Genomic DNA, 22757 nt, shown 5'->3' on the forward strand with positions numbered 1-22757 from the left:
AAGTTTTCGTGGTTTTCGTGACGTCGCGTCGCGTAACAGACAGTCGAAGCGGGGGTCGCCCGAAATATGCTCAACCAATCGCGGAGGGGTGATTGCATAAACTGAATAGAAACAGTTTGGAATAGCTTTACGTTGTACCGGCTCTGCTGCACTAAGCTTTTCGTTGTTACAAACGAAAAGCTTAGTAAATTCGGCCCCTGGTTGCTATGCACTAGCTCTGTGCCATCCTCATGCGTATACCCTCACTCATTAAGACAGCGTTGTGCCCGTTGTTAACGTGTTAACTCGACAGGCTCTAGCTAAAGAAAACGATCATTTCAATGGTCGTTTTCTCGATATATGCCTAACCATAAAGCAAATAGCATTCATTGTGAGGACTGTTTCTCGTACTTAACTCCTATAATGCTGAATTTTTTTAGCACACTCTACCTTCGCCCCCTTCGTAAAGAAATATGATAATAATTATTATTTCCTCCACATGAGCCACAACGCTCAAGGTAACCTGTCGATAGCCTACAGCTACCGTTTTTCCGCAAGACGAAGCACCAAGAACGCCCCGCTCATATCTCTAATAAAACTGTCATGCATTGTGCCTACGCTCTAGTCACCAGCAGCCTTGGAGAGCCCATCTCATGGGGCACACCGCGGTGACGCACATCCTGCGAGTCCTCTGGCCAGAGCGCTGTCGCAGCTGGTCACCCATGTCGACTCGGAAGCCGAGGAAGCCAGGCCACCGCAGTGGGGCTTCAAGGACCCTCCGGGGGAAAGAAGGAGCGAGTGCAGCTCTAGGTTTCGACGCAAATCGCCCGGGGCGTCATCATGCATGAAAAACACTCCTCTCTCACACGCAGCTCAGTTGACATTACGCGGACAGCCGTGCCGCATTTGTTCCTGTTGCCCCAGACCTCTGTGACCCGCCCTTTTTTCATGAAGCTCTTTTCTAAGAGGCGTGAAATAACGGACACAAAGGCTGAGGAAAGGTGATGGTTTAGCTCAGTGTCAACGCCACGTCGCCGAAGCGACCACAGATATACCGTCATCATAGCCAGCCTAAGGCCGCAGTCGAAGGCTGGAGAAGGTTGGCTCTTCCCCCCTGGACGCGAGTCAGTGGGGTGCTTAGGTTTGATTCTGGAAGGCTCGTACCGCGCGTAGCACAAAGCAGCGCCTAAAACAGCAGTGATAAGGCACGTCACGAGAACAGGTGTATCCCATGTTCAACTGCAATCGCCTTCAAGCAAAGATGCGTCCATGCCCGAGCGTCCTTATTATTATTCTCTGCATTGCGGGGGCTACTGTCGCGGCAACATCGGCACTATCCGCAGAAGCTGCGACGGCAACGACTCGGCCGAGCGAAGAACGCCCGCCCACGGCGCAACCTACGCCCGAGTTAGTGCAGTCACTGAAAAGCGTAGTGGACGACTTCCTGGGCAACCCGCGGAGCCCTCTGGCAAGGAGGCTGATCGGGGCGAAAGTCTCCTCCGGCTGCAGCGTGGGCCTCATGAAGCTGCTGCGGGCTCTCAGGAACATGGAGCCCTGGGCGTACAGGCGTAAGACTTCTTCCTTTTATTGCCTTTTTTTGCTCCACCTAACGAAAGCGTCACGTCGCTGTGTCCACAAAAGGAATGCGACGTTGTGCATGCAGTTCCTTTATTTAAATTTCTATTTTTTTATTCTGTGGCATCTTGATTGCGTCTACTCTGCAGATGCAGTCAAGAGGCCTTGACTAGCGATGACTACCGTTGGTATTGTGCAAAATTTTCAGCTAGGCTGATCAGCTCGGTACACCGGCGTTGAGGTAAGTGCAGACGAATAGACAGTGCCGCATGCACAAAAGGCTATTTGCAGAAACGTATTTTTCACAGAAAAAGAAGTCAACTGCTAAGAAGTAATCGATAATAATTTGATGCGTTAGCCAAAATACACAAACTTCTAAGTATGTAGATTAAAACCCATGTCATACTTATGAAATTGTAGCCTGTCCATCTTCAGGGCCGCTCCATGCGCTAGGAATCCCGATTAATTCCCAAATCAAGCGACGAAAAAGGTCAGTCTTCTAAGAAGTATTTGTACCATACCTCTTGCTTTGGTACTGAAAGCAAAACTCTGCTATAAGGGCAATTCCGCTTGCGTTGTTGTTGCTTTGCGTTCCACATCACATACATAATGTTTGATGTTAGTAACGCAAGAAGTAGAGAATTAATTCGGGCTTTTCAGACCTATACCATGTGAAGAAAACGGCAGATGAACGTTGTTTTGACACGTTCCCTGTTCAGGATTTTATTTGTTGGTTATAATTTCTTGATACGGCTGTAAGACCAGATAATACGCGAAAAGTTTATGTCAACAACAACATTAACAATAACTTCTTCACAAGAATGTACTGCAGAGCTTTGTTACGGTGAAGCTGACTTCGTTTTCTCCCTCCTGAGTCGTTGAACTGTGTTCACTTTGATCAGGTGTTCGTTATTGAAGTATTCCAAAAGTAGTACAATATGACTTGGTGACATTGGGCTCCCGCAAAAGCTTAGAAGGTTGACTGTGTTGGGATTTGTTTTAATTATGCCTGGGAGCCATGACTCTTCTGGTATAGTAAGGAAATTGTGGCAAATACCAAAGCAGTTGGAGCGACTTGCGCGTCGGATAGCAGATGCCACACATCAGATATGAGCTACGCCATGTCATTCTTGGCCTAAATAGACATTTTTATGCTACGTTGGTGTGAAGAACCCCTTCGTGTGCGCAAGAGGATTTATGCAAAGACGCAGACATGTTAAATGACCAAAGAGGCTAAGAATCTCATACTTATGTTGCAAGTACAGGGGACGATGTTAGTGATGCAAATACGGCCCGACAAGTTGACAACATCGGCAGCACAGAACAATTGTGAGCGCTGTAAAACGTTTTGGAAACCAATGTAGTTAGAAATATTTCTCAGTTATTATAACTATATAACTCTTTATCATTAACACATATGGGCGGTCAATAGGGGTTTACACTGAGGTCTTATATATCACAAATTAATGCAATTGCTAAAATATAATTGAATCAAGTATTAAGTGGGAACAACAAAATATTCAGCACATTAAATGGAAATGATGCACATGCCCACTGCATACACCTTCTTCAAAATGTTGCTTATGCTGTGATAAGAATGCAAGATCGACGAGTTATTAGCTGCTCATATCAGGCAGAAACCAGGTCCCAGAGTATGAGACTACAGAGAGAGAGAGGAAAGGCAGGGAGGTCAGCCAGATGAGAGTTTCTGCTTTGCTACCCTGCACTGGGCTAAACCACCACTGCATGAAGGCACTGCAAAGCAATTCGTGTTGTGTAATATGCATTGCTTTAAAGGTTATCAGGTATCTTTATCAAACAGAACTTTGACTGCGCGCGTGCTTTTAAGCGTTAGCGGGTGTACTTTTGTTGGTGAAAGCAAGACATTGAGACAGCGTGCAGCACTCATTTATTATAGTCAACAAAACATGATTTGTTCCTATAAATAAATGTTCCGTTAATGAAATCACGCAGCTTATCTGTCCGTACGTGAGTTGATAACCTTGCCAGAGTTAATAGAAAGAAGGCGGAAACGTTGGCTCCAGGGGGTAGGCATACCACTTAATTGCTACATTGCTCAGCGAGCCTCGCCTTTAATGATCCTGCTGTCATAGCGAACAAAACATTTGGTAATCCGTCACTGGAACAGTGAACTGAACCTGCGCGTCGAATGGAGTCATGCTTGGCGGCCCCTGATTAGTTATGCATAACGACTCCGAGGAATCAGTGAAGCTTCCTGCTTTCTCCAGAAGGCTGGAAGCGCGTGTGACCACGTATGGCCGTTTTCTATTTGTTTCACTGGATTGACGTAGCCTTCCTGTAACAAATGGCTTCATAAATTAACACAAAGACACATTGTGTCGTATTTCTAATCTCGTATACACGTATACACGTATACTTACACCCATAGACGGAGAGTTCATTTTTCCGGGGGGGGGGAGGGGGGCTGAGGCGCGACCGCGCTTTCAATATATATATATATATATATATATATATATATATATATGTCCAACATGAATGCAGGAGAAGAGAGCAGCAGGCAGCATGTCTCAACCAGAGCAGCTCAGGCAATCTCGAGCGCCAGGAATGCAGCGCCAGGAATGCCTGGCGCTGCAGCCAATCGCCCCTCATAGGAAAAGGCGCCATCCTGGTGGCTCATGGTGAACATAGAATCATGGGGTCGTAATACGGCTTCAGGCGTTGTACGTGGACGGTTTCACGAACACGACAGCGTTGGTCCGTAGGTGGCGTGACAGGCTCGACAATATAGTTCACATGCGATGTCTGTGCTACAACACGGTAGGGTCCTTGAAATTTGGAGACAAGCTTGGATGAGAGTCCAGTAGGAACGGCAGGAACCCAAGGCTACACAAGGGAGTCCGGAAGAAAGTGACAATGCGGGTGATCATCGTCACGGCGAGATTTTTGTTGACATTGGTTGACGGCTGTAAAGGAACGGGCGAGCTGACGGCATTCCGCTGCGCGGCGGGCAGCTTCAGAGATGGGCGTACATTCGGATGAGTCGGGTCTGTACGGAAGAACGGCGTCGAAGGTAGTCGAAGGTTCGCGGCCATACAAGAGGAAGAATGGGGAGAAGTTTGTGGTCGCCTGTGGTGCAGTGTTGTAGGCGAACGTGATGAATGGCAAAATGAGGTCCCAATCAGTGTGATCAGAGGCGACGTATTTGGAGAGCATGTCGCCACGGGTGCGGTTAAATCTTTCCGTCAGACCATTAGTTTGAGGATGGTAGGCGGTGGTGGTGCGATGAACGATGCGACATTCAGCAAGGAGCGCGTCTACGACTTCGGAGAGGAATACACGTACTCTATCACTCAAAAGTTCGCGAGGTGCACCGTGACGGAGGGTAAAGTTTTCGGGAGGAAGGATGCTATATCACGGACGGTGGCAGCAGGCAGAGAAACTGTTTTTGCATATCGCGTCAAATGGTCGATGGCGACGACTATCCAGCGGTTCCCGGAAGCCGTGCTCGGAAGGGGTCCATACAAGTCAATGCCAATGCGATCGAAGGGCCTGGCAGGACACGGGATTGGCTGGAGTGGACCAGAGACATGCTGAGCAGGAACCTTGCGGCGTTGGCACTGAGGGCACGACCGAATGTACTTGCACCCAAATTTGTACATGCCACGGCAATAAAACCTGGAGCGAAGCCGGGTGTACGTCTTGAAGACACCCGCATGTGCACACTATGGGTCGGTATGGAAGGTAGAACATATTTCACCCCGAGCATGTAGAGTTATGACCAGCAACCACTTGCGGACGTCAGAGACCCAATTCCGGCGATAGAAAAGTGCATCCCGAATTTCGAAGTGAGATGCTTGACGGCGCAAAGCTCGAGAAGGGGCAGGAACAGTCGACGGGTTTGAAAGGAAGCGGATAAGAGCACTAATCCAGGCATTCTTGCGTTGCTCCGAAGCCATGTCGCAGCCTGCTGGGAACGAATGTACTTGGTCAACGGCAGAGAGGCAGGCATCGCTTTCACTTGACACGGACGAACGGGAAAGCGCGTCGGCATCGGTGTGGCAGCGGCCAGATTTGTAGACAACGCGCACGTTGAAATCTTGCAACCGCAAAGCCCAGCGAGCTAATCGACCTGAAGGGTCCTTCAACGTGGACAGCCAACAAAGTATATGGTGGTCTGTAATCACGTCGAAGGGGCAGCCATAGAAGTAGGGTCGAAATTTACCAAGTGCCCAGATTATGCCTAAACAATCCTTCTCCGTCACGGAATAATTCTTCTCGGCTTTTGTGAGGGTGTGGCTTGCGTATGCAGCGTAGTACTCGTCGAATCCAGATTTGCGCTGCGCGAGCACAGCGCCGAGTCCAACACCGCTGGCGTCAGTGTGTACTTCGGTCGGAGCTGTCGGGTCAAAGTAACGCCGTACAGGCGGCGAGGTCAGTAGACGACGCAACTCTTGGAAGGCATCGTCACAAGCGGACCACCAGGCGTAATCATTCAAGTCGCTCCGTAAAAGCTGATTCAAGGGTGCGGTGATGGACGCAAAATTCCGAATGAAGTGGCGAAAGTAAGAGCATAAGCCAAGGGAGCTGCGAAGTTCTCTTACGGCGGAAGGTTTGGGAAAATCAGCGACTGCACGGAGCTTGGCGGCGTCAGGAAGATTACCGTGTTTAGATACTATATGGCCAAGGATGGTGAGCTGACTTGCGCCAAAGTGGCATTTCTTCAGGTTGAGCTGAAGGCCGGCGGAAGTTAGGCACTGTAACAGTTCCTCCAGCCTACAGAGATGGGTGGGAATATCTGGCGAAAAAATAACCACATCATCTAAGTAGCACAGACACGTTTTGCACTTGAGACCACGCAAAAGGTCATACGCTCAAATGTTGCGGGGGAGTTGCAAAGCCCGAAAGGCATGACACGAAATTCATATAGGCCATCTGGTGTTACAAAGGCCGTTTTAGGTTAGTCTTCGGGTGCCATGGGGACTTGCCAATAGCCGCTGCGTAAGTCGATAGAAGAGAAGAACGCCGCGCCTTGGAGACAGTCAAGCGCATCGTCAATTCTCGGAAGAGGGTAAACATCGTTACAAGATATATTGTTAAGACGATGGTAATCGACACAGAATCCAATCAATCCACCCTTCTTTGTAACGAGAACAACGGGAGACGCCCAGGGGCTATCCGAAGGCTGAATGATGCCGCGCTTGAGCATGTCAGCTACTTGGTCGTCGATAACACGGCGCTCTGTCGGGGATACACGATATGGTCTTTGTCGCAGCGGCGCACTGGTACCGGTGTCGATGCGATGACAAACAGTTGACGTGCGGCCCAAGGGAACATGCTAGCAGTCGAAAGACGAACCGAACTTGTCGAGGAGGCGTAGAAGCTGGGCGCGTTGAGAAACAGTCAACGTATCGGCGATGGAGCTATGTAAAACATCGGGCGAAGTCAGATCCTGCGCGGGGTTACAGGTCACTCCGGCGACCTCATGAGTGGCGATGGAAACAGTTGGCATGTCAATGATGGCAGCAGGGTCGACACACTGGGCACGTCCAATGCACTCCCCACGAAGCAAAGTTAGAGGACAGGACTATCGGTTGGAGGCGAGCAGTCTGCTGATGCCGGCATGAACGTCCAAAAGAGAGAAAGGCAGCGAGGAACATTTGCCACGAGCGAAAATTGCAGATGGCGTAAAAAGTGCGCTGGCATCAGGAACAATGTTGCATGACACTGTGGCAAGGGCAGATTTGTGCGGTGGAATTGTAACGTCTTGTAACGTCTTCGGCAACAAATACTTTATCTTCAGGGTCACGAGCGTCAAGAAGTGAGGCATGACACAGCGTTCGAAATTTCACTTCAGCCTTATTAGCGGAAAGGAAGACCCAGCCCAAAATAAGATCGTGAGAACAAGAACACAGCACCAAAAACTCGACAATGTAGAGGAGGCCGTTGATCACAACGGAAGCAGTACACGCAGCCGCCGGCGTGATGTAGTCTGCGCTGGCAGTACGAAGTGTCACGTTTGACAGTGGCGTCGTAACTTTTCTGAGCGAACGGCAAAGTTTGCCACTAATAACTGAAAGTGCGGCACCAGTTTCAACGAGGGCGAGGCAGCGACGCCGTCCACATATACGTCAATAACATTAGTCGGAGAAGGGAGAGGCCTTGGTCTGTTCGTGGGTGACGCAGTTCTTGCCTCTGGAACTGGGACGATTAGTTTTCCCGTTTTGGCGTAGAAGGACGACGATGCATAGGCGAAAGCGAGCGGCGTCGAGGTGATGGCGAACGGTGGTCAACAAGAAAACGGTGGTCCGAGTAGGAAGACATCTGGCCAGGGTTCTGAGACGCGGAGGATGACGAGTATGGGGAAACGTATGGTTCGGTGTCGAAGCTACGGCGGTAGGATGTTGCGCGGTGACGACAAAATCGTGCAACGTGGCCAGGTAGACCATGCACACGCAAAAAATATTGGCCGGTTGTCAGGAGTGCGCCATTGTCCACTGCTGTGTGGGTATCGCGGTTGAACGAAGTGAGGAGCTGGACGCAGTGGCCGGACTGATGGGGATGGGGCAAAGGTAGGAGGTGGTGGCCGTGCGAGAGCCTCGGCAAAGCTGAGAGGTGCAGTCACCTCAGGAAAAGCAACGGGAGTCGGCACCAGCGGAGTCGCGCGGGAAGAAGGGAGAGCTGCGCGAACTTGCTCATGGATGACTTGGCGAAGGTTGGCTGGCAAAGGCGAAGGTGGTGGCGTGGCTGAGGACAGCAGCGAAAGCTTACGAGCGACTTCAGCACGGACGAACTATTTTGTCTGGCAAAGCAGGGAGTCCATCTCAGGAGCCGCGGTCATGCTCGCGAGGGTTTCGGCGGACGCAGGGGGGGCGCCGCGTGAGAAGACGCTGTCTGCAGAGCTCGTCGAAACTCTGGCAAAGCTCAATGACCTGAGAAACAGTGCCTGGGTTTTTGGACGGCTGCATATGAAAGGCATCGTGGGAAATGCCCTTCATGATGTGACGTACCTTGTCCGCCTCCGCCATCATTGGGTTGACACGCCGGCAGAGGTCGACGATGTCCTCTGTGTAGCTGGTGAACGTTTCACCATTTTGCTGGGATCGGCTTCGTAGGCGTTGTTCAGCGCGAAGTTTACGGACGCCAGGGTGGCCGAAAACTTCTGCGATGCTGGTTTCGAAGCTAGCCCGCGAGCGGAGATTGGCTTCGTGGTTTTTGAACCACAGCTTGGCGATGCCCGATAAATAGAAGATCGCGTTGCCGAGCTTGAGGGGATCGTCCCAATTATTGGTGTCGCTGGTGCGTTCATACAATTCCAGCCGATCTTCAACATCTTTCTCATCGCTACTGCTGAAGATATCAGGATCCCGCTGACGCTGAGCACCGGCACATACGATGGCTGGAGTAACCGGTGGAGAAGTAGGGCTGGGGTCGTCAGGCATGACGGATGGCAGAGCTCGGGTGCGCATTTGTGCGCCCACCCTGGTCCAGTACTTGGCCACAACCTACTATATGAATACAACAATCATACCCTGGTCCTCAGTCCCCAGCAGCTGCGAAGAAACTGACCACGGCGGTGGTCAGACCTGCGACGCCGCAGAGGGTGCTAAGAATCTCTGGATCCGGACAGGCTGCCATTGAAATCTGAACCTGGCAACGTTTAACGCTAGAACGTTATCTAGTGAGGTGGGTCTAGCAGTGCTATTGGAGGAATTAGAGGGCAGTAAATGGGATATATTAGGGATCAGTGAGGTTAGGAGGACAAATGAAGCCTAAACAGTGATAAAAAGCGGGCACGTCCTGTGCTACCGGGGCTTAGCGGAGAGACGAGAACTAGGAGTCGTAGTCCTGATAATTCAGGATATAGCTGGTAACATACAGGAATTCTATAGCATTAACGAGAGAGTGGCAGGTCTTGAAAACTTAATAAGAGGTACAAATTGAAGGTCGTACAGGTCTACGCGCCCACAACCAGTCATGATGACCAGTGAGTCGAAAGCTTTTATGAAGACGTGGAATCGGCGATGGGTAAAGTCAAAACAAAATACACTCTACTGATGGGCGACTTAAATGCCAGGGTAGGCAAGGAGCAGGCTGGAGACAAGTCAGTGGGGGAATATGGCATATGTTATAGGAACAGCATGGGAGAGTTATTAGTAGAGTTTGCAGAACGGAATAATTTGCGGATAATGAATACCTTCTTCCGTAAGCGGGCTAGCCGAAAGTGGATGTGGAGGAGCCCGAACGGTGAGACTAGAAATGAAATAGACTTCATACTCTGCGCTAACCCTGGCATCATACAAGATGTGGAAGTCATCGGCAAGCTGCGCTGCAGTGACCATAGCATGGTAAGAACTCGAATTAGCCTAGATTGAGGAAGGAACGGAAGAAACTGGTACACAAGAAGCCAATCAATGAGTTAGCGGTAAGAGGGAAAGTAGAGGAATTCCAGATCAAGCTACAGAACAGGTATTCGGCCTTAACTCAGGAAGCGGGCCTTAGTGTTGATTATAGTAACGACAATCTTATGGGCATCATTAAGGAGTGTGCAATAGAAGTAGGTAGTAACTCCGTTAGACAGGATGCCAGTAAACTATCGCAGGAGACGAAAGACATGATCAGGAAACGCCAATGTATGAAAGCCTCTAACTCTACAGCTAGAATAGAACTGGCAGAACTTTCCACGTTAATCAACAAGCGTAAGACAGCTGACAGATGGAAGTATAATATGGATAGAATTGAGCATGCTCTCAGGAACAGAGGAAGCTTAAAATCTGTGAAGAAGAAACAAGGAATAGGCAAGAATAAGATGTATGCGCTAAGAGACAAAGCCGGCGATATCATTACTAATATGGATAAGATAGTTCAAGTGGCTGAGGAGTTCTGTGGAGATTTATACAGACAGTGGCACCCACGACGATAATGGAAGAGGGAATTGTGCAGAGGAATTAGACATCCCACAAGTAACGCCGGAAGAAGTGAAGAAAGCCTCGGAAGCTATGCAAAGGGGGAAGGCAGCTGGGGAGGATCAAGTAACAGCAGATTTGTTGAAGGATGATGGGCAGATTGTTCTAGAAAACCTTGCCACCCTGTATACGCAATGCTTCATGGGCTCGAGCGTACCGGAATCTGGGAAAAATGCCAACATAATCTTAATCCATCAGAAAGGGGACGCCGAAGACATGAAAAATTATAGACCGATCAGCTTAATGTCCGTTGCCTACAAAGTATTTACTAAGGTAATCGCAAATAGCAACACCTTAGACTTTTGTCTACCAAAGGACCAGGCAGTAGACACTACCAATCAGGTGACAGAGAAATGTGCGGAATATAACCCACCCTCATATATATCTTTCATTGATTACGAGAAAGCATTTGATTCAGTAGAAACCTCAGCAGTCATGCAGGCATTACGGAATCAGGGTGTATGTAAATATATGTGTCTAAAGATACTGACAGATATATATAGCGGCTCAACAGCCACCGTAGTCCTCCATAACGAAAGCAACAAAATCCCTATAGAGAAAGGCGTCAGGTTGGGATATACGATCTCGTCAATGCTATTCACAGCTTGTTTACAGGAGGTATTCAGAGACCTTTATGGGGAAGAATTAGAGATGAGAGTTAATGGAGAATACCTTAGCAACTTGCCATTCGCTGATGGTATTGGCTTGCTTAGTAACTCAGGAGACCAATTGCAATGCATGCTCACTGACCTTAACAGGCAAAGCCAGAAGGGTGGGTGTAAAATTAATCTGCAGAAAACTAAAGTAATGTTTAACAGTCTCGGAAGAGAACAGCAGTTTACGATAGATAGCGAGGCACTGGATGTGGTAAAGGAATCTACTTAGGGCAGGTAGTGACCGGGGATCCGGATCATGAGTCTGAAATAATCAGAAGAATAAAAATGGGCTGGGGTGCGTTTGGCAGGCATTCTCAGATCATGAAGAGCAGGTTGTCATTATCCCTCAAGAGGAAAATGTATAACAGCTGTGTCGTACCAGTACTCACCTACGGGACAGAAACCTAGAGGCTTACGAAAAGGGTTCTACTTAAATTGAGGACGATGCAACGAGCTATGGAAAGAAGAATGATGGGTGTAACGTTAAGGTGGGGGGGGCGGGAATATGAAGAGAGCAGACTGGGTGAGGCAACAAATGCGAGTTAATGACATCTTAGTTGAAATCAAGAAAAAGAAATGGGGCATGGGCAGCGCATGTAATTCGGAGGGAAGATAACCGATCGTCATTAAGGGTTACGGGCTGGATTCCAAGAGAAGGGAAGCGTAGCTGGGAGCGGCAGAAAGTTTGGTGGACGTATGAGATTAAGAAGTTTGCAGGGACAACATGGCTACAATTAGCCCATTACCGGGGTAGTTGGAGAAGTATGGGAGCGGCCTTTGCCCTGGTATGGGCGGGCGTAGCCAGGCTGGTGATGATATATATATATATATATATATATATATATATATATATATATATATATATATATATATATATATATAAATTTTTTTTTTATTTGAAAAAAACTTCGTGTGACCTCGAAGAATTGAGCGCTGAAGTGACGGCGTTATATAGTGCCTCATATATATAGATATATGTAAGTATGTATACATGTATAGACCTCATAGTAGGAGACAGTTCATTTTCACAGCCTCTCGGGGGTGTAATTGTCCTTCGTGTAATTGTCGCATACTTGGCTATCACTAATACTGCTTCGCCTTCCCGGCGAAACTGTGACCTCTCCTTCTCTCTCTCTCTCTCTTTCTGCGAGTTCGAGTATAAACGCTGCTGCGCATCACTGCTGTTGATTCTGATTTCGAGTGAACCCGGCTTATGCTCAGTTAGGTTACTAAGTGAATTATGCAGTGTTCCCCAACTCAGGCACCAAGTCTTAAAGAAAAGAGCAGTTGCTTTACTCGAACGAAACCTAATGCATATTGTTTCCAGTGCAGTGGAGAAGCCGCCAGTAATTCTTTAGTTACTGTCATTTAATTCGGTAATTGCAATTAATTATCAAACACAGGAAGTACTGTCCTAATTTTCAAAGTGTCAATGTGGCATTTGTAGGCACTCCAAAATGACATCTAACTGCGGTGTTTTCAGCCACATACTAATTGCGTGAATTTTTTTCTGACTGACAAAGAAACCTCACGAAGTGTGAAAAATACCACTTGAGTGCGCTCCCACCCACATCACATAGTAGCGCCCTCAAATAAGCTGATTGAAAGTAACTGCAATGCCTATCGCAAGCCCGAAGAGACAGTGCATCGCCTTAATAATGGTACGGAAGGAGCACCAACGGCCGGTTTCGTGGCTTCGCAGCTATCCTTCCTCTCCTTTGTATACGTCACACTTATTATCCGTCTCACAAGGCCTACTAGTCATATTGAAAACAAAAGCCCCTTCATAACGTGGCGGAAGCTCCGCTCTGAACACGCACGAAATGCGAAAAGCAATGTAATAGGCATAGAGTCTTTCAAAACCACGCTTTTCTAGCGCGGCATCGAAAGTGTGCGCGCGAAGCTATATTTCGCGCCAGAAACTTGCTTCGGGCCAAAGCCAAATTAAAGTGAGTGTTTTATTTTTCATGAAACTGTATACGTGCTGCAAAAACAGGTTCGTGTAAAAGAAAGAGACGAAATAAACAGACCGGGAAGCGAACAACGTGTACAGAAAAGGCAACACCAATGCGTTCAAGAAAGTAAATATACCACTTCTAAATGAGCCGTATTGCTAATCCTGATGTTTGGCCATAAAAAGACCTTCAGATTTCAGTGTGTCCTTATTATCGATGAATTCGTAAGCTCCGTTGAACACCAGCTGCTGCCTATATAGGACGTGTTCGAGTAGGTCTCCTTTTGCAGCGACGCAGTACTACATGTGTCCGTTTTATCACATTTTCAGTGGCTAACATACGTTTTCTTTGCCTTGAACTAATCTTACGTCCGTCTCAATAATGTAAGCACGATCTTTCACATAGCTTCAAAGAAAGAAATAGAGTGGAGAGAGGTCAGGTGACCTAGCCAGCCAATTTACAGGCCCGTGCTTTCCACTCTCTGGCGCATGAAAAGAAGATCCAGCCAGTTTAGTGCTCGACTGCTGCTGTGTGCGGGTGCCCCATCTTGCTGATACAATAGAAGTGAAAGACGTGACAGCGGGACTTCTGAGAAACTCACCCACCACTCCTTCAAGGATTTTGTTCACGTAACGTTGTCCAGTCAGTGTGTGATCGAAGAAGATGGGACCGATTATAGCACCGGTGTAAATTCCGAAACGCACATTGAGCGAACACTCGGACTGGTGCCGATTGCGCTTTACCTAGTGTGGATTGGAGTCCCTCCAATAGTGTGCATTATGCAAATTTACCTAGGCATTTCTGGGAAAATTGGCTTCATCTCTGCACAGTATGTTGCTCAAAAAGTCCGGTGACTCATCGACTTTTGTGAGGACCAAATACCAGAAATCTAGACGATTCTGCAGGTCCCTATCTTCCAAGCATTGGTGCTGGTTAAGGTGGTACGGGGGAAAGGCCGTCATTTAATATCCTCCAAACTGATGACTTGGAAATTGGTACCTGGGGGGCCACGTCCCGCATGCTAGCATGAGAGTTTGAGGCCATAAATGCTTGAACATCCGTGCGTACTATAGGCTAGGGCTCAAAGATGGAGTCCTCCGCCGCTGTTTCTTGAAGCTGCCGGTTTGTGTCAGGTTTTCATAATACCTGATGATAGTTGATGCGTTTGGTCTACCGCCACACTTCCATGAGTGATATATATATTTGCGGCCTTTCTCTTGTTGTCATTTGCAGATCCCAAAGAAAGGATCATGTTTACCTTCTGCTCATTAGAGAATGACATAGCGACTGGGACGAAAAAAATGCACCTTTAAACATTTGCACTGACGTTGTCAATTCGCGTTTGTAGGAATAGCTTTTGTTACAAAAAAAAGAACCATCCATGCACTTTATCTACGCTAAGACAACAACTATCACAGCTTGCTTCCAAGTAACACCAAACGCGACGTGTTACTTCAGCCGGGGCGCGGCAGTTAAGACACTATAGCTCGATCACGATGCTTTCTTTTGTTTGCTTTATTTCCTCCTGGATAACTCAGAGGGCCTGTTCGAGGGCGCTGCTTCGTGATCCGGGTGGGAGCGCAATTCCGTCGTATTCTACATATTTCGCGGGGTTTATCTATCAGTCGGAAAAAAATTAATACGCAATTAGTACCTCGCTGAAGATAACGCAGTTAGATGTCCCTTCGCTGTGCCTCCAAATGTCTCCTTGACGCTTTAAAAATTAGGATAGTACGTCATGAGCTAGATAATTACGATTACCTAATTAAATCTCTGTAACGAAAATATTACTGGCAGCTACACCCCTGTACTCTAAACAATATGAACTAAGTTTCTTTTGAGTAATGCCTTGCTATTTTTTTTATATCTTAGTGCATGATATAGTTAACTGGGACACCCTGTATAGTATATTTATGCCCTTTGCATGCAAGTGACGCTGTTTCCTTCCCTAATAAATGTTCTAAATTATTCGAAATGCATTTTTTTTTCATGAATCGTTAGCAATGCTTACTGGAAATGGATGGAATACTGAGACACGCAACATTCACGTGCATTTCACACGCCATTGATAAAAGACTCTGCCGAAGGTGTCACTGAAGTCTGTAGGGTTTTTGATTGGTTGATTCATTCATTCATTCAAACATACTGTAGCCCCAAATGCCTATCGCAGGAGTTGGGAGTCCGAGATACAAAGATGGCAAAGAAGAAAAGCAAGATGCAATGCAAAATCAATGGTGCGCAATGTAATAAAACGAAGTCAACAGGCCATAAAGATTCAACTAGACCGAGTAACTCATTCCACAGTTCTATTAGCCCCGCGTTGTTTGAGTAGCGCCCTCTCGCGTGTGACGTCAGAGGAGGGCCGGGGGGGACTCCGCTGCTGCGCCGCACACGCACGCGCACGCTACGTGAAGGCAACGCTGTCGGCCGACCTGCTCTGCTCGAGTTCTTGAAATGCAAGTCTGCAGGTTTGTAGAACAGTATATACGAAATGTTCCAGGACACTATTGCCCTGCGGGATCGCGTGGAGTCGCCGTCGTCACCACGTTCAGGGTGGATTGCTCCTGGCGTCGTCTGTTATAGCCATCAATGCGTACACGCGCGTGGCGTTGATTACTCGTCATTGCTGTTACGTTGTTGCAGGGCAATCATGATGATCTTCTGGTCCTTTTTTCGACGATGAACTGCTGCACTTGCCTTGAGCTACTGCGTCTGCGCTGTAATACTGTGTGTCTGTCTATCGCGGGCTGCTTTTTCGGTCACCCGCTCCGTTGGCCACAGACATTCCGATTTTCTCGCTGCCCAGCGCGTTAAGCACATCACGAAATACGTTTGATGCCCCGCTCCGGAAACGAGGTGGTCGCTGCGGTGCGTTAATGCATGCACTGCTTTAGCATCATTGACCCACAATGCAATCTGGAACGCCCGATAGAAGGACGGGAAACATTTGTGGGTAAAGCAAAATTACGTATTCTTGTGCTGCTGTACTGACCTTCGCAAGATAATTTCAATTGAGCTCAATTACTTCCATCGTGACAAAGCTCGCCCCTGCAAGTTAGTCGGCGCAGCACCACCCTTTCTCCATGTTCTTCACCACCCTTTCTTCATTCCTGTCGTGTGTAGCGAGTTTATTTAGAGGGCGAGGTTTGTCCAGCGACGAGAATTAGCGCTATAAGAACAGGTGACAAGCTTTGCCTAGATCACCGTTTTCAATAAACTTTGTGGAGTAAGCGCATCATGCGTATTTAAAACTAAAACAATAAAGTTGAAAAGTTCAGGCTGGCTGGTACTGGACCGAATCACTAGCTGGAGCGCTAAACACACTAGGGGAAAAAAAAAGATAAGTGGGGGTGGGGGGGGGGGGGGGAGGGTAGATGTACAAAGGTGCTATAGATATGTTCACAGGAGTTCCTGCGTTTACTTCTTTTTTATGAGAACATCTTTATTCTTACGCTGAGAAAGTGACGTCTTCCGAGTGGTCTCCGGTTGTCTAAAAGTGTGTTGAACAGAAACAGCACCATGCTAACCTGAACAAACAATATTTTTGCATTAGAAAGCGGTAATGATATGTACTTGCAAGGGAATAGTGTGAAGCATGTTTGACAATTGCGAAATATGATAGAGCGTGGTACAACTAATGTTCGAGGCAAGCCGCTTGTCATTAAAAAAAAAAAGACATCTTTCTGATCAGAAAAAGGCTTTCTATATGCAACACCAATTAAATAGAATTATGAGCGAAATTTAAAGTTTGCATCCGTCTAGAATGCCACTTAGTCGACGCGAAATATTGCGAATGAGCCCTCCGATCAAGCTTCATTTTCAAGCTTTCATTTACTCGCTTGGCGCGATGTTTTATAACTGAGCCAAGAGCTCGTGTCGCTGCCCCGAGGGCGGTGGTTACACGGTCTTTTTGTAATTAAAAACTTATATTCTGGGATGTTACGTGCCAAAACTACCGTATGATTATGAGATTATGAGGCACGCCGCAGTGAACGACTGCGGATTCATTTTGACCACCTGTGGTTCTTTAACGTGCACCTAAATGTACGTATACGCGAACGTTTCCGCATTTCGCCTCCATCGAAATGCGGCCGCCACGGCCGGGCTCGAGTCGGCGACCTCGAGCTTAGCACCCCACGCCATAGCCACTGGACTACCACCTGGGCTGGTGACATAAAACATACATTTAATATACAACGTTTGCTGCCTTTCTAACGCTGTCATTTATTGAAATAAAACCGAAAAAAAATACAGACAGTAATTGGGGAGCGCGGTGCCACGCGCGACGCAGTCAGAACACCAGAAATCGCATCAAAATGAAGATAATTCTAGCGGGAGCGCGCCCCGACTGACGTCGGAGCGCCGTTAACAGCGCCGCCATAGGACGCGCACTACGTCAAAAAAAAAAACGTAAAAAAAACATTTGTATTTTAATGCCTCGTTGCGGTAATGCAACGAATTTATATACATATATATATATATATATATATATATATATATATATATATATATATATATATATATATATATATATATTGAACTCTTGTCTTCCCTACCAGTCCCTGATGGCGAGTACCTCGTCACTCCTCTGCCCGACATTCCACTACAGTATGACGTTACCGTGCCTCACAGTATACTTACTATTACTGCGAACAGCACTTTCATGTCTATCTTTAACTTTGGATTGGCAAAGCAAATTCTACCGCAAGGTATTTGCCTTGTCAACGTTGATTGTCTCGGCGACCATCACGTGGCAACTTTATCGACCGATGCTTCTTGCGAGCTTAACAGGCCGATCGTGCCAGCCTCGGCCACCGATCCGAAGATACAGAAAATGGTTGCGACGGACCTGTCTTCTGCGCAGGCTGAAGACCTTTACCAAGTATTATCGTCCTACAGAGATATTTTCGACTTCGACGATCGCCCTTTAGGCCAGACGCTCGCGGTCAAGCATGGGATTCTTACTGGCGATGCTACTCCTATTCACCGACGACCGTATCAAGTTTCTGCGTCGAAACGCCAAGTAATTCAAAGTGAAGTGAACAAAATGCTAGACAAAAACATCATTGAGCCTTCTTCGAGTCCCTGGGCGTCACCTGTAGTGTTGGTTAAGAAGGAGGATGGCACATGGCGCTTTTGTGTAGACTACCGTCATCTGAACAACATTACTAAAAAGGACGTCTACCCACTCCCACGTATAGACGAGGCCCTTGACTGCCTCCACGATTCCAGCTATTTCTCTTCTATTGATCTTTGTTCTGGATACTGGCAGATTGATGTTGACGATATGGACAGTGAAAAAACCGCGTTCATCACACCTGATGGCCTATACCAATTTAAAGTAGTGCCGTTTGGATTATGCAACGCCCCTGCCACCTTTGAGCGTATGATGGACTCCTTGCTCCGAGGTTTCAAATGGTCCACATGTATCTGCTACCTCGACGACGTCATCGTCTTCTCGCCCACGTTCGACACTCACCTTGAGCGTCTAACAGCTATACTTGATGTATTTCTAAAGGCGAAGCTGCAACTTAACTCGTCCAAATGTCGTTTCGGCCGCCGCCAAATTACTGTTCTGGGCCACCTCGTTGACGCTTCCGGAGTACAGCCTGATCCCGAAAAAACTCGCGCTGTCCGAGACTTTCCGGTTATGAAGATAGCCGCAGACGTTCGAAGTTTTGTAGGGCTATGCTCGTACTTTCGTCGTTTTATTCAAGATTTTGCGGCAATTGCTAGACCCCTCACTAATCTTTTAAAGAAAGGCGTAAAATTCTCGTGGGGTACTGCAGAAGCCGCCGCCTTCTCTCGTCTCGTTACTCTTCTTTCCTCACCACCCATTCTCGCCCACTTCGATCCTGATGCCCCTACAGAATTGCGTACAGATGCCAGCGGTCATGGCATAGGTGCCGTCTTAGCCCAGCGTCAACGTGGCCAGGATCGCGTTATTGTTTATGCGAGCCGCCTCCTCACACCATCGGAGCGCAACTATTCCATCACGGAACGATAATGCCTTGCTGTAGTCAGGGCGGTTGCGAAGTTCCGTCCTTACCTTTACGGTCGCCATTTTTCCGTAGTCACTGACCATCATGCTCTCTGCTGGATCTCATCGTTAAGAGATCCTACAGGGCGGCTTGGTCGATGGGCTTTGAGGCTACAAGAATTTTCATATTCCGTGGTGTACAAGTCTGGCCGCCTGCACCAAGACGCTGACAGCTTGTTGCGTTACCCTGTTGACGACTCTGACTCCTCTAATATTGCCAGTGCTTCTTCCGTATTCTCTGTATCACAGCTGCTTCATTTCGCTGAAGAGCAACGTCGTGACGCCTACATCAGAGTCGACCGTTTTGAACACTCTCCGGCCGACGCCACTCTCCACCTCTTCGTCCTCCGCGACGGTACTCTGTACCGTCATAACCTTCATCCGGACGGCTCTGAGTTCCTACTTTTCGTACCTAAACACCTCCGCTCAACCATTCTAGAAGAGCTTCACGACGCACCAACGGCAGGACATCTCGGCGCATCTCGAACCTATGACTGTGTACGTCGCCGTTTTTTCTGGCCGGGCCTTGCCCGTTCCGTACGACGTTAGGTCTCCGCTTGTCAACTTTGCCAACGACACAAGAAGCCTTCCCAGCTCCCCTCTGGTTACCTGCAGCAGCTGGACATTCCTGCCGAGCCCTTCCATCGTGCTGGCTTAGACCTTCTCGGCCTATTTCCGGAATCTACATCAGGGAACAAGTGGGTTGCAGTCGTGGCTGACTGCGCGACCCGCTACGCCGTAACCCGCGCTCTTCCGACCAGTTGCGCAACTGATGTTGCGGACTTCCTCCTGCATGATATCATTTTGATTCATGGTGCTCGGCGTCAATTGCTAACAGACCGTGGCCGTACGTTCTTGGCCAAAGTCATTGACGACATCATGCGTGCCTGCTCAATACAGCATAAATTTACCACCTCCTACCGCCCTCAAACGAACGGCCTCACTGAGCGTTTGAACCGCACCCTTACAGACATGCTATCCAAATACGTTTCAGACGACAACCATGACTGGGACCACGCTCTACATTACATTACCTTTGTGTACAACTCTTTCCGACTCGACACTGCTGGCTTCTCTCCTTTTTACCTCTTGCATGGCCGTGAACCGACGCTACCACTGGACACTGTGCTTCCGTCCACCACAGCATCAACTAGCGCTTATGCCCGTGATGCTATCGCCCATGCTGACCATGCTCGCCAACTTGCGCGCGCTCGTCACAAGTCTCTCAAGGCAAATAAAAGCAACGCTACGACTTCCGTGACCGTGATGTCCATTTTGTGCCCGGCACCCTCGTGTTGCTTTGGTCACCATCGCGTAAAGTTGACCTTTGTGAAAAACTGCTTTCCTGCCACACGGGCCCATATCGCGTGCTTCGCCAAGTGACCGATTTCACCTACGAAATCGTTCTAGCCACGCCCACTACGTCCTCTGCTGTGACAACCAGTGACATTGTCCACGTCGCCCGACTCAAACCCTACAACTCTCCACGCGCCTTCGATATTTAACAGCACCGTGACGGTGCTTTTGCCGCCGGGGGGTAGTATTACGATATCACCGAGCGATGCTCAAGGGACGAGCCGCCGCGAGAACGATGACGAAGTGGGTCTGTGCCCTTGGCGCGAGCCAATGTCAGCCTGGCGTTCTGGCTCCAGTCCAGTGTCAATAGCCTGTAAATCGCCTCTTTCGTCTGTGTCTTTCTACACATAACAATATAAGTATATAGGACTCATGATGACGTGTAGTAGATGTAGGTCTAGCGGGTGTGATGTAACTGCTGAGAAGATGAAACCATGGAGATTTAATCGGAGCATTAAAAAAAACTTAGTGCGAAAGCCTACATAACGGTAAGAGAGAAGAAATACAAGGAAACGCAGAGGCTGGAAGACAGGGCCCGCAATTACTACTGATAATTAGCAAGTACTTACCAACCGAATTAAATAAGTGATAAATTTATGGAAATGAAAGTGGATGAAAAAACAACTAGCGGCAGGTGGGATATAAAAGCACGTTTTCGCATTACGCGTGCGATGCTCTTCACAATGGAGCGACCGCAAAGTTTGCGGTTGGAGCCTAGTCATTTCTTCGTTTTTGTATATATATATCGCTCCCCACCTGCGGCAACTTGTTTTTTCATCCACTTTCATTTCCTTCTATTTATAATTTCTTTAATTCATTTAGTAAGTACAAGTAATTTCCCCTATGTTGTCCTTGGTGTCAATGTTTGTTGGCTTCTTATGATATGATTAACAAAAATCGGGCCCCTCGGTTCCCTTTCTTCTCCTTCACATATATATTTCGTCTTGAATGAATCCTATGCTTGGCTCGATCTCGAAAGTGTGTAGCCATAAGAGGCAAAAAAATGTCCGGCAAGTATAGAATGTGACATATCCGCCCAAATAATCTATGCGGCCCATTGCTGGACCACAGTATATATGTATGGTAGGCGTTTAAAAATTAGGACACATTGAAGCTAAGTAACCATTACGTTCGCTTTATATTTGGAGGTAAATTTTAATGGAGGGATCAAAAAAGGGCATAAGGGAGAAGTGGTAGGCGTGAAGTGAGCGTAAAATTGCTTGGAACAGTAGCATAAATTGAAATAGTTGCTATATCACAAAGTGACTTCTTTTTTTCAGTGTTAGATGCCTCAGGAAAGTATCCCACTGGGCTATTCCAAGGCACCCTTTCAGACGTGGGAGCTTTCGACGAGTGCATCGAGACGGTAGTGCGGGATTTCTATGGTAGAGAAACAGCACGAGCCCACTACTGCAACCTGTACCTGGATAGCAACGTCACTGATGTGCTCCGGTACCTGACTCCGGCCATCACAATGTCCCACCCTAGGGTGAGCAACAACCATGGCTTTGATGATTGATTGATTCTTATTGTTTTTTGGCGCAAGGGCCAGAAATGGCCAAAGAGCGCCATGACAATTGGTGATGAATGACAATGAGGATAGTTGAATGTGGTGGAAATTGAGTGGCTGTATATTGGCCTAAAATATTCAGTATTATGGTGTAAAATATGTATTCATTAAAATAGTGTCAATGAGAAGTGAGCCCTATGGTTCTAAAAGTACGTTGTGAATGAGTAGATACTAAAACGTGTTAATTTATAGCAGCACCAGTGCCTCTGCGGAGCCCTTCAGCGCAAGGGCTGCCAACCATGGCTTTCGCCGAACAGGCGCCTCGCGTTTTGTTGCATGCATTGCCCATGAGAAATGCCGGTGAGAACACATTCCAGTGGTATCGTGAACAACTCATGTGGGAAAACAAAGAACGGTCGCGACAGTATGCCTGACATGCATGCTATGCCAATGCCACCTTGTTGCTCGAATAAACGCCCATTTTGAATGACCTCAGGCTTTAAAGCTTGCTCCAGCCAAAATAAGTGAGCCTGCGTAAACACCGCCTGCAGTTTACAATAATCGTGAGCCCGAGTCCTGCCTGGCTGACAAATGTGCATCCTGTTGTTGCCGTCTCTATGTGTCAGTAAATGTATCGCGTCTGGCTTGACAATCTTGTATTTGCGGACAGGAAATCAGCTTTGACCCGTGGATGAGTATGTCGTTTCGCTACCAATGTTTTGTGCCCGCTAGTATAACTTG

The 22757-nt window shown here is 47.8% G+C and overlaps 1 protein-coding gene across 1 annotated transcript in view; it reads left to right on the plus strand.

Annotated features, from left to right (window-relative positions):
* The first annotated feature begins 852 nt into the window (after positions 1-852).
* LOC142588350 (nose resistant to fluoxetine protein 6-like) overlaps positions 853-22757 on the plus strand; it is a 55638-nt gene continuing 33733 nt past the window's right edge. The window contains exons 1-2 of the mRNA XM_075699982.1: positions 853-1547; positions 21787-21995. Of these exons, the coding sequence (XP_075556097.1) occupies positions 1211-1547; positions 21787-21995 (546 nt within the window). The 5' untranslated portion in view covers positions 853-1210. The remainder of the gene's footprint in view (positions 1548-21786; positions 21996-22757) is intronic.

The sequence above is a fragment of the Dermacentor variabilis genome, chromosome 1, assembly GCF_050947875.1.
Source record: "Dermacentor variabilis isolate Ectoservices chromosome 1, ASM5094787v1, whole genome shotgun sequence".
Lineage (NCBI taxonomy): Eukaryota > Metazoa > Arthropoda > Arachnida > Ixodida > Ixodidae > Dermacentor > Dermacentor variabilis.